Source organism: Chlorocebus sabaeus, chromosome 24 (genome assembly GCF_047675955.1).
Source record: "Chlorocebus sabaeus isolate Y175 chromosome 24, mChlSab1.0.hap1, whole genome shotgun sequence".
In the NCBI taxonomy this organism is placed as follows: Eukaryota; Metazoa; Chordata; class Mammalia; order Primates; family Cercopithecidae; genus Chlorocebus; species Chlorocebus sabaeus.
Window position 1 is genome coordinate 38,201,711 of NC_132927.1, and position 12,784 is coordinate 38,214,494.

General features: G+C 46.2%; 1 protein-coding gene across 5 annotated transcripts in view; it reads left to right on the plus strand.

Annotated features, from left to right (window-relative positions):
* The first annotated feature begins 7,672 nt into the window (after positions 1-7,672).
* The window catches only part of SYT16 (synaptotagmin 16), a 309,807-nt gene continuing 304,695 nt past the window's right edge, over positions 7,673-12,784 (plus strand). For all 5 annotated transcript variants that reach the window (XM_037984089.2, XM_037984087.2, XM_007986910.3 and 2 more), the window contains exon 1: positions 7,673-7,780. Coding sequence is in view for 2 of the 5 variants with exons in the window: in XM_037984090.2 (XP_037840018.1) it covers positions 7,768-7,780 (13 nt within the window). In the remaining 3 variants the exon portion in view is untranslated. The remainder of the gene's footprint in view (positions 7,781-12,784) is intronic.

A 12,784-nucleotide genomic window follows, 5' to 3' on the forward strand; every position in this document is an offset into this window, starting at 1 on the left:
AGACCCCTCGACCCTTCCACCATGCGAGGTGACAGGGAGGAATGGACCCTCGCTGGGCACTGAATCTGCCAGCTACTTGATCCTGGACTTCCCAGCCTCCAGAACTGTGAGAAATAAATTTCTGTTGCTTACCAGCACCCAGTTTACAGTGTTTTATTATAGCAGTCCAAACAGACTAAGATAGTAAATGAGGACTTAATTATAGAGAATTATGACCAGTTCACTATCTTCATGGAGGATAAAAAGGATGAGGACTTTCAAAATAGATATCTTTAATTAGATATGAGTAAGAGTCATTTATTTAAAAAGTTTGTTAACACTAAATTTGTTTCCTAGTGGCTGTTTCTCAGCATTTAGTGGCTCTTCATTGTAGATAGAGAAAACTGAAGCAGGAACTCCCAGGTGTGAAATTCCAGGTCTCCAGGCAGTTTTTTTATTCTGTAACCAGCTGCTGCTGCCTGAGCTAGGTATGTATTAGGATGTATTAGAAACACCCGGTGAGCTCATATGCAGATTACGGTGTCCCATTGCTGGCTTCAGATCCAAGTGTAGATTGGAGGCTAAAAATCTGCATTTTTAACAATTCTCCAGGTGATTCTGGACCAGGTAGTCTGAGGCTCATACTTGGTGAAAGCTGGCCTAGGCTTGTCTTTGGCAAAAATGGAGATTTATGATGATGCATTCCTGGGTCCCTATTCTCTCCCTCCTCCAAGCATACTTAACTCCAGGGTAAGTGTGTCTTGCTTGAGACTGTTAGGGTTATTTCCATAACTGTGTACTTTTTGGGCTATTTTTTGAATGACTGCTAAAAAGTCCTTTTTTTTCTCTCTCTTTTCCCCAAGACAGAGTCTCGCTTTGTTGTCCGGGCTGGACTGCAGTGGCGCGATCTCGGCTCACTGCAACCTCCAGCTTCTGGGTTCAAGCGATTCTCCTGCCTCAGCCTCCCGAGTAGCTGGGATTACAGGCACGCACCACAATGCCTGGCTAATTTTTGTATTTTTAGTACAGATGGGGTTTCACCATGTTGACCAAGCTGTCTCGAACTCCTGACCATCAAGTGATCCGCCTGCCTTGGCCTCCCAAAGTGCTGGGATTACAGGCATGAGCCACTGTGCTCAGCCTAAAAAGTACTTTTTAAAAATAGGCTTTACTAAGTCACAAGAAAAAACATCAATAGAGTATTCACACATATGGCTTTGAACAGTAGAGCCATCCATTTGACCTATTTGTCTGCCTGGTCTATGGACTCTTACTTTTCCCTGAGACTGGTTATTCCCACACTTAATTCTGCTTCTAAATTTCTACCTCATAGATTCCTTAACTACTTGCCTTGCCTGTACATGTTCAGACAGCATGGGGCAACCCGGAGTGGGAGACAGGCAACCATAAGCCAGTAGTTTTCTGGGTTTAGGTCACTAAATCTCTCCAGTCATTGTTGGAAATTTAACCATCAAACCTAGGCCCTGCCTTCCACCTTCCAGACCAGAATTCCACCTGATTAGCTCTGTCTTACTTCTGTTCATTCTCCATATGACTTGCAAGGATTAAATCAGAACATAACCCTATTTATTATCTAATGGCTATTTTTAAGATCCTATGATTTTTATTACCATATTCTATGTCATATTTGAATATTCTGAAGTACTTGTGTTCAGAGGCTTAGGACATGTACAGAGATACTATTGCAAAGAGATATAGACACCTAATGAAACTCAAAGGTAAGTTCTATAAAAACAATAAAAAAACGCCTCTCCTTTGGTGTCAGATAAAATGCTCAGTAGCTTGCAGGCCACATGCATGGCTAAAATAATTTTTCCATTTTCACCTACTGCAACAAAGAAAAAGCAATAGCTATTTCAACCAGAAATCGTCTCCACAGTGACACAGACCCACTCAGCATGTGGCTGCAGCCCTTCACCCTGCCTTGCTCTCATTTCTTGTTTAGGGCCGGAGTGTTGATAAAGTCAGCAGGATGTGGTCATCAGCCAAGGGTCAGAGAGCCTATACAGGAACTTCTGTGCAGTGAGTATAAAAGGTCTTTGTCCTGCCTTATTCTGGAAATGAAGCAATGTGGACAGTGATATCTGAATTACAGTTATGACAAATAAGTCAGAAGAGCCCTGCAAGAATCGTAAATTATCTTTGCTGGACCTTTTTTTTTTTTTTTTTTTTTTTTTTTTTTTTTTTTGAGAGGGAGTCTCGCTTTGTCACCAGGCTGGAGTGCAGTGGCACGATCTCGGCTCACTGCAACCTCCGCCTCCCGAGTTCAAGTGATTCTCCTGCCTCAGCCTCCCGAGTAGCTGGGATTACAGGCATGTGCCACCATGTCCAGCTAATTTTTGTATTTTTAGTACAGATGAGGTTTCACCATATTGACAAGGCTGATCTTGAACTTCTGACCTCGTGATGCGCCCACCTCGGCCTCCCAAAGTGCTGGGATTACAGGCTCAAGCCACCACGCCCAGCCAGTTGAAACATTTTAAATGCAATTGCTCAGTCCTGCCCTTTCTCTGTCCCGATCTCTATTATGTGTATACAGTCCCAAGAGCTAACATTGACCCAGACCACCTGAGCCTGTCCTCCTACCCGTCATCTTCAAGGTTTCCAGGCCCTGGGCCCCTCAGCATTCTCCCTCTTCACTCCTACTGTGTCTTCACTCATTTCTCCCACCCCCCTGAGCCCGATGGCTGGATATTTTGGGGACACAGTGACTTAGAATTCAATTTCCATCTGCTTCCACTACCTGCTTCCAAATGGCTGCCTTGCCTTCTGCACTTCTGGGGTCTAATTCCAGGAGGGCCCCCACTGCTGGCCGGAAGTCCTTCTCTTCTATTCATCCCTTTCATTTCCTCTTCCTAATAGAGACACCTTAAAACCTCTTCCATGCTCCTAGATCCTCAAATCCACCTCTTTCCCTTCCTTCTTGGCAACCAAGCTCAGGTCCTATATTATAGAGAAACTTGAGAACACATCACATGCCTGAGCTCCCTCAACCTCCCTCTTTATAAAATCCTTTTGCATCATATAATTCTCTCTTCCTCAACTTACGTTTCTGAGACTGAAAATGGTTCTTTATCAAAGGTGAAATTCTCTGCCTGTCTTGGCCATGCTGCCACTAACACTTGTTTCTACCTCTCTTTGCTTTTATTTTATTTTATTTTATTTTATTTTACTTTATTTTATTTTCGAGACAGAGTTTCCCTCCCTTGCCCAGGCTGGAGTGCAATGGAGTGATCTTGGCTCACTGTAGCCTCTGCCTTCCAGGTTCAAGGGATTCTCCAGTCTCAGCCCCCTGAGTAGCTGGGATTACAGGCTCCCGCCACCACACGCGGCTCATTTTTGTAGTTTTAGTAGAGACGGGGTTTCACCATATTGGCCAGGCTGGTCTCGAATTCCTGACCTCAGGTGATCCACCCTCCTTGGCCTCCCAAATTGCTGGGATTACAGGTGTGAGCCACCATGCCTGGTCTTTTCTTTGCATTTTAGATCTCTCCTCTCCAGTGGCTGTTTCCTCTCGCTTCATAAGTGTACTGAAGAAATCCTAGCTTGCTATGGAGTTATGTATTTTTCATTCCTATTACATAATTTCATGTATCATATGGGTCTGCCTGTCTCTAACGACACGTTACTATCTCTGGCCTTAGGTGTAGAGGCAACCAAAAGAGCCAAAATCTTGGCTTTTGAATTTCAAAGGCGAAGGTCCAAATGTAAGACACAGAGATCTGCAAGAAAGCAGGATGTTTCAAGAGTGAGTTTTTCAGCCTGTTAGGAGATAGGTTGCCTTAGCCATGGAGAAGGGAAGGGTCATAAAGGATAGCAGTGAGGCAAGAGTCTGCCGAGGGTATAAGAAGATGATGGCAGTCACTGACGGTGGGCCAGGCAGTCATTCCCACCCCCTTCTTCCTTGTTGGCAGCATCCACTTTGTGCCATAAAAGCTGAAAATAACAGATGCTTGCGTTCCCAGCCTCCAGTGCCACCAGAATGGTGGAGAAGGCCTTTGAGGGCTTTTACAAAGATTTCCTTCTCTGATGAAAAGAGAGAGACGAGGCTGGGCGTGGTGGCTCATCCCTGTAACCCCTGTACTTTGGGAGGCTGAGGTGGGTGGATTACTTGAGGTCAGGAGATCGAGACCATCCTGGCCAACATGGTGGAACCCTGTCTCTACTAAAAACACAAAAATTAGCTGGGCACGGTGGTGGGAGCCTGTAATCCCAGCTACTCAGGAGGCTGAGGCAGGAAAATTGCTTGAACCTGGGAGGCTGAGGTTACAGTGAGCCGAGATCGCACCACTGCCCTCCAGCCTGGGAGACAGAGCGAGACTCTGTCTCAAAAAAAAAAAAAAAGAGATGAGGAGGAATATCCCCCTCTTCCACCAGATTTGGGAGATTTTGTGCTACAGCAGCCTTACTGTGGCAGAGGAGGAAGGTGGGGAGTCCGAGTTCTTATGGGTGTTGTGGAGATGCTATATCAACCACGGGACCACTCACCTTTGGATCCCTTGATACATAACAAGGTGTGTTATTGTTTAAGCCACCCTCATGCAGTTACATGGGGCTGAAAACATCCTATACCCCTTGTTAGAAAAACATCCTATTGTCAGGCGTTGGCGGGGAGGTGGTAGAACTTCCAGATAGGCTGGGGAAATTGAGCCATAAGGGGACCTTTGTCTCATGTCACATTAAATGTCTTGCTTGGCTGTCCATCATGCAGAGCTCCCCTCCACCACATGGTAAGGGAATGATAAGAAAGAAATGGTTGTTCGGCTTGTTAGAAAAGGCCTGAGACTCCACAGATCTCACTGTTTCCTTAGAATGGAATGGGCGAGTAGCCAAACTTTTCCTCTCCAGAGCAACAGGAAAGTCAAGGAGAAAAAGTCAGACCTGAAGGGGCTTTGGTGTGGAGGAGGACAGAGTGGTGGCTGCCACCCTCACTCATGGCTGTGGAGGTCTGACGAGCTCTGAGGTCCAGACAAAAGAGGTATATCCCAATAGGGGCAGATGGGGCCTGATACCTCTTACCATCCCTGATGCTACCCAACCTGTCCTTCCAAACATGGATGCAACCCCAAGAAAAAATTGGGGAGGAAAACTCTGAATTGCCTGAGAAAAGCCTGAATTGATGTTTACCTTGAACTGAGTAAAATCCAACTCACTAACAATGGGTGTAATAGGGGCTTGGGCCAGAAAGTTAATTTAGTTATAGAAAAGTGAAAATTTATTCTTTTATACATTAAATACTTGAATATATGTACAGAAATCTATCTTAAAGCAAAACGGAACATAAAACCCATCTTATCTTGATCCTGCTCTCTTCCAAAGCTCTCCATCCTCTTTCACTCCTTCACCATTAAACTTTTTAAGAGAATTATCTGTGCTTGGAGCCTCTGCCTCTACGAAATCTACTTGTTCATTAACCCCTTCTCGTCTGGTGCTATGCAAACCTGCTATCCAATGGATCCATTATTCAGAAATCATTGATTTAACATATACTTTGAATTGTCATTTTTTTTTCTTTTTCTCATTTGGAAAAACCAGTTTGATTAATGAATAAGGAGCCTCACACAGGTTCCACTGACCGTTCAGTTGAATCCAAACCCAACTCACCCTCTTTGTCCTCACACCAGCTAAGCGTACTGATTTGTGAGCTCCAAATAGGTTCAAGACTCCAGGGTCATGTTTCATTCTTCTTTCCTTTTCCCCATTCACCCCACTTCAGGAGTGTTGGCTTTTGGGTCTACTGCAGATGGTTGTTGTCAAAGACAAATGAACCAGGTCTCTGTGGTTCTTAACTAGAAGTGTGCTTCAGAATCACCTGTGTTAAAACAAATAAAGGCTAAACACGAGTTTAAAAAAGGACTCCCCTAAGTCCTACTCCAAGTGGACTGAATCAGAATGTGGAACCTCATCAGAATATTCTCTCCCTCATCGTGTTCTGTGAACTGACCAGAGAGGACTCCTGCATTGTTCTCTGGCGGTTTTCCGTCTGCCTAGTCACATGGGAGCTAGTGGATAGGCAGGCAGACAGGAGCCTTGCTCCTGAGTCTTCTCAGCATCCAGCCTGGGGCTGGGGTGATACATACTGATTGGGTTTGAATATGCATCTCCAAATGCATCGAATGGATTGTATCTTTGTATTTTTATTTTATTTTTAAGACAGTTTCATCCTGTCACCCAGGCTGGAGTACAGTGGTATGATCTCAGCTCACTGCAGCCTTTACCTCCTGGCCTCAAGTGATCCTCCCCCTCAGCCTGCTGAGTAGCTGGGACCACAGGCATGCACCACCATGTCTGGCTAATTTTTGCTTTATTTTTTCTAGAGACAGGGTCTCACTATGTTGCCCAGACTGGTCTCAAACTCTTGGGCTCAAGCCATCTGCCTGCCTAGACGTCTCAAAGTGCTGGAATTGCAGGCGTGAACCCAGCCCTTTTTTCTTCTTTTAAAAGCTAGGAACAGGTCTTGCTCTTTCACCCAGGCTGGAGTGCAGTGGTGCAATCATAGTTTACTGCAGACTTGAACTCCCGGGCTCAAGTGCCCACTTTGGCCTCCCAAAGTGTTGGGATTACAGGCTTAAGCCACCATGCCTGGGCGAAATGGATTGTATCTTTAAGAAGTATCTAGCCTGCCATGTAATTTAGGACATGTGTTTGAGCCATGTGATCCTTCACATGATGGATCTGGTGGTGGAGATGGGGGTTTCTAATGTACCACTGTCCCCTAATATATTAGGTTGCTGCAAAAATAATGGCAGAATAACCCAATAATCCATCAGAAATTGGTTTTTGGACTTCAAGAAGATGTATACAACATCATTCTGAACTGACAGCCTCAGTTCAGAGCCCTCCTGAACCACAGTGGCCTGTGAGGCACAAGACTCCGGCTCACTCATTCGGCCTGGTCCACTTACTTACTCTAGCGTCCATCCCTAGTCAGCGGCAGGGTTGTGGTTGGTCATGTATGGGTTGCTCATCCAGTGGACATTCAATCAGTTAGTTAGCCATTCATTGGTTCATTCATTCATTCATTCATGCAGGCATCCAGTTATAAACACATCCATTCACCCACTCAACAGAAATCTGCTGAGAGCCTACTACGTGCTGGGAACTATTTTCACATCGGAGACAAAACACAGGGTGACATGAAGAGCACGGCCCCTTTGGAGCCTACGGCGATGGCGCTGAGCGGTTTCACAGGAGACCTCCTGCCCCGGAGGATCAATGCCCAGCACCTGGCTCATCCTCCCAACACCCCCAGCTCTTCTCCTGCTTTGCTCCTTCCAGCTGGGGCTAAGCATGGGGTCCCAACTCCGCTGGTGAGAAGCTCGAGGTAGGGATGAAGCGGAGAATGGGAAAGGTGACACGAAAACAAGGATGTAACGGGAACGTTGTTGGAAAGGTGGCGTGGACAGGCGACCCTAGCGTGGCCAGGAGCATGTTTCCAAGTTGCTGCGAGCATCCTCTTTGGGGGAGGGGCGGAAGGGAAAGGAGGGGAGGGGGACGGACGCGGCGAGGCGAGAACTGGGAGATCCAGCCTCCGGGCGCCGCAGCTCGGCCACTCTGCCCGGGAGGCTGGGCTCTCGGGACGCCGGCGGCGTCCGAGGGGCTGGCGGCTGCTGGGCGCGGGGCGGCGCGGCGGGGGCGCGCGGCAGGAGGGGCTGTGCGCGGCGCGGCCCCCGAGCGCACCGGGCCTGCCGAGGAGCGCGCTCCCGGCCGGGCTCGGCGCCGGTTCCCCGAGCCTGGGCGGCCGCCCAGCAGCCCCCTCGTCGGACCATGGCGACTGACAGTGAGTGCGCTCCGGCCGCGGAGGCCCGGGGTGGGGGGAGGCCGCGGTGTCCAGGGTGGGAAGTTCTCCGCTTTCAGACGCTGCCTTTGTGCTGGCTCGCGGGAGCAGCGGCCGGGTCCCTCTCCGCTCATCACCCTTGGCTGCCTGGCGGGGCTTGAAAGGGCAGGTGGCCCTGGCGGCGCGCCCCGCGAGGGATGTGGCAGAAGGGCGTGCGCCCGGCGCCGAGGCGGAGGGGACCCTCAATGCCGTGTGGCAGCGGGGCCTGCCATCGCAGCCCTTCGCGGGCACTGCCCCCAGGCCCAGAGCCAGCCTTCAGCGAGCCGGGCAAACGAAGGCACTGCGCGTTTTTGGCGCTGTGAGTTCAAGGTTCGCCTCGAGTTCTGGGTCGGGTTTGTGCGTCTGCCTTCTGGGGATCAGGATGGCTGGCAGGACTCGGCTGCCCTGTGGCCCACGGGCTGTATTCGCAGCGGGCAGCACAAGGCCGGCTGGAGACCGCATCTGGTTACCATGGTCAGTGGATGGGAGGAGTGCCTGGAGACATCAGGTTGAAACTCTGAATGGAAGCGTTGGAAGGCGCTGGGTTGGCCTGCTTTTGGCATCTTGGCACCGCTGCTCTTATGGCTCAGTGCCTTTGGAAATTGGAATCCCGTCTATGAAAACTGGTTAAGTTAGTTGCATTTGAAGCCAGATACGTATTAGTGAAGCCTCAAAGGGAGTTCAGAGTAAAACCAAGTCACACCTGCCATACCTAGCATCCAAAGTCCCTAGCACAGGCTTGGCGCATGTTAGGGACGTCATTAGGTGAGTGAATGGGGCTGGATGTGGTGGCTCAGGCCTGTAATCCCAGCACTTTGGGAGGCCGAGGCAGGAGGATCACTTGAGCCCAGGAGTGCGAGGCTGCTGTGAGCTATGACCCTGCCATTGCACTCCAGTCTGGGCCACAGAGGAAAAAAACAAAAGATGGAATGGTGTGCTGGCTACAGAGGCCCTTTGGAAGGTATTTTTTTTGAGAGGTGAGGAGGAAAAGAGATGGGAAAATGAGATGTCAAAATTTCTGCAATAATTTATTATTTTTCTTGTAAACAATTATCCCAGCCAAGAACACAGTTTTAGGATAGTGCGGAGAGCTTGAGTTTTTGTAGTCAAACAGGCCTGTATTTTATCTCTCTAGAATTCACTAGCAGTGGGACCTTGGCACTGTCCTCAGTTTCTCTAAATTAGGACAAGGCTGTCATTCATAGCTCTTTCAATCGTTGGGCACACAGGTGGCCTTCACTAAATGGTGGTTGCCCTCTCCCTGCTGTTTTGTGTGTGGGATACCACCATGCTGTCCTCCTTTTTAAAGAGAAAAATGTTAATCAGGTGTTTCCAGTAAAATCAGCTAATCTGGGCCAAATTTCCCTTTCCTCAGCTCTGTTCATTTATACAAAGTGTGGTTCGGTTCGTGTGTGTGTTTAGAAAAAAAATTATGGTTGAGGCTTTACTTAACAAAGTAAGACTCAACAAAGAAGGAGATCATGAGATTTGGCCTTATTGTATTTTTCAGGAAAAACAAAGGCAAAAGGGTTCAAAGTATCTACCAGCAATTATGCATCACACACATGCAGTAAGACACTGTTCTGCTATGTATTTTATGTTTTGGTTAAGATGAAACATTTAGTACCCTAGAAATATAAACTGAGATGCTTCCATACCAATTTATTTAGATTAATGTTTCTTCTACTTCCTTATATGGTATATTCAACTATACTGAAGAATCAAACTTTTGCCCATTGATTTTGTTTATGAAAAAATTATGATGATATTTGACCATCTCAGCTCTTGAGCAGTTTTTTAGGCTCAATCTTATGTTCTTTCTTAGCTGAGATGGAGCTAGAAATCTGAAAGGTTTCCAAACTGTTGAGAAACATTATTTTGTCTTTGTTCTTATTCAAAAGTAATGTGAGAGGCTTACTATGTGTCTCTAGTATCAAAAGGGAGAGAAGGAAAGTATTCTCTGTCAGTGTCTTGAAAAATTTCCCACAAAGCTTGGCCACGTCTGCAGCCCAAAGTCCCACAGCCTTCTGTTAGCGTGGAGGTGATTCTGAAAATGTAGAGCCCAGGGCTTCTCCCAGATATAGAGTTCTTTAGTTAGCTCTGGTTCTTAGTCCTAGTTGCATGTTAGAATTACCCCAGAGAGCTTTAAAAAAGACCCTGACATCAGTATTTTTAAAAAGGAGGTCTTAAACTTTAACATGCATCAGAGTTACCCGGAGGGCTTGTTCAAACAGATTGCTGGACTTCACTCCCAGAGTTTCTGATTCAGTAAGTCTGGGGTGCATCCTGAGAATTTACATTTCTAACAAGTTCCAGTGATACAGAAACTACTGCTCCTCTGTCCTTCTCCTTACCTCTGCAGGTGAGGAAATGACAGGTGAGAGGCAGGTAGGAACAGAGTGATGATCACTTCTTTAGCAGTCCTGTCTTGTCACCGTGCAGTGACTACATGACCTCGATAAGATAAAATCAAACCTGGGCACAATATTGCCTTAGGGCTATAGCTGACTTCTTCCCTCAACCCCCATTTTTCTCCCCCACAAAATTTCCCCTTGAGGGAAAAATTGGTTCTAAAACCAGGCGAAATCCAAGTGTTCTATTCCAGTCATTTCTGGAGAGAATCCAGAAAGACCTTCTATATGAATGTAGCATGTAAATTATATAAAATATGGAGATATTTTTAAAATATTTGCCTGGAAACTTATAATGTTCACAAAAAAGAACATAGCCAATAGAAAATGTTCTTATGTCTAGATAGCATGCTGTCTAAGGGCAGATTCCAGAGAAGAACAGCAGAACTCGAGAGTTTCAACTTGGTTTTCAGTAAGTTATCATGAAATCATGAGGAACTTTGAGATCCCAGTCTGTTATATAAAGTGGTGGTACTTGGGTACTTGAACTATTTCGTGATTTCCTCAGTGACAAGTATTCCAGATAATATTTTGTTTCCAGAACACAAAAGTAGTGAAGTACTACTTTTCTTTTTTTATTCCATTTATGGCGTTTGTTGCATTATTAGTACTTCCTTTTATAGGTGTTTATTTTTGAAGTCGCTTTAGTCTGTTTGTAAGAATAATTTCTTAGGAACGGCCAGGCATGTTTAGGTAATGTTGGAAACATCTAACTCTATCATACCCTGGAAATCTTGGGCAGTTTTCAGGTGGATGTGTCTTTGGGGCTGTGATGGGTGAGCATTTGGTATTGTAAAAGGAGACATCTGTCCCCGTTTGGGTGCTCCTGGTTTCCTGGCTGATCTTGTGTCATTTTTGCCTGTTCCATCATAGGCTGATGTTCCGGCCCTGCAGTCAGTCTCCACCAGCAGCCACTTTTTCCCTTCTTCTTTCTTGTTGGCAACCTGCAGTTTCCTTTCTCCCCATCCTGTCTACTCCATCAGCAATTTCCACTCAGTGCTCAGTCCTGGAAGAGGGTGGGTGGGGGTGGGGGATCAAATATAAGCCCTCAACAAGTCCAGGTTAGAAACCAGTGCTAAACAGTGACTTGAGATGTTCAGGATTTCAGATGCTTAGACTTTAAAAGAAAATTGCTTCACTTTGACTGAAAATGGATGGAAAATCTTGAGTTAAATGACTTCTAACCCTAGTCATTATTAAAAAGTTTATAAATGATGCCAACTAAAAAATATAGACCAAGAGAGTTAGAAACTTACTACTTTGAAACCATCATAGCAATTATTCAAGCAAGATTCATCCAAGGATGCTGAACTGTTATGTGAAAATTTTAAGAGGAACAGAATTATTTACATTGTTTAAGAATTTCCCCCGGGGCAACCCATTTCTTTAGGATCCCTCTCTGTTGCAGAGAGTTCTTCTTTCTTTCTTAGTTAAGAACTTCCACTCTTGGCCTGTGGTGGCTCATACCTGTAATCCCAGCACTTTGGGAGGCCAAGGCGGGCAATTCACGAGGTCAGGAGATCGAGACCGTCCTGGCTAACACGGTGAAACCCCCGTCTCCACTAAAAATATAAAAAATTAGCCGGGTATGGTGGCAGGAGCCTGTAGTCCCAGCTATTGGGAAGGCTGAGGCAGGAGAATGGCGTGAACCCGGGAGGCGGAGCTTGCAGTGAGCCGAGATCGCGGCCACTGCACTCCAGCCTGGGCGACAGAGCGAGACTCTGTCTCAAAAAAAAAAAAAAAGAAAAAAAAAGAAAGGGCATTTTCCCCAAAGATTGTTTATTAATTGGAAGACGGGGGGAAAACCTGGAGTATACTTACTTAACCAAATAATCAAAGTTAACATTAACAATAATGGGGCTGGGCACGCTGGCTCACGCCTATAATCCGAGCACTTTGCGAGGCCGAGGCGGGTGGATCACCTGAGGTCAGGAGTTGGCGACTAGCCTGGCCAACATGGTGAAACCCTGTCTCTACTAAAAATACAAAAAATTAGCCAGGTGTGGTGACAGGAGCCTGTAATCCCAGCTGCTTGGGAGGCTGAGGCAGGAGAATCACTTGAACCCAAAAGGTAGAGGTTACAGTGAACTGAGATCACGCCATTGCACTCCAGCCTGGGCAACAAGAGCAAAATTCCGTCTCTTAAAAAAAAAGACAAAAAAAAAAAAAAAAAAAGGAAACAATAATGGGACAAACTGATATCCTGTACTTCCTGATATGAAGCACCGAGAAGGACACAATGCCACTTATTGTGCCACAAATGTATAACCTAGTTCTGATCATGAGGAAACATCAGACAAAGGCAAATCAAGAGACATTCTATAAGTCAATGTCATGAAAGCTGGCTGAGGCACTGTTCAGATTGAAGAAGCCTAAAGAGACCACTAAATGCAATGGATTATTTCAGGTTATATCCTAGATCAGGGAAAAAAATGTGACAAAGGACAGTATTGTGATAATTGGTGAGATTTGAACATGGCTTGTATACTGGATAATAGCATTGTATCAGTGTTAAATTTCTAAAATTTGGTATTTTTATTGTGGTTGACATAGGACA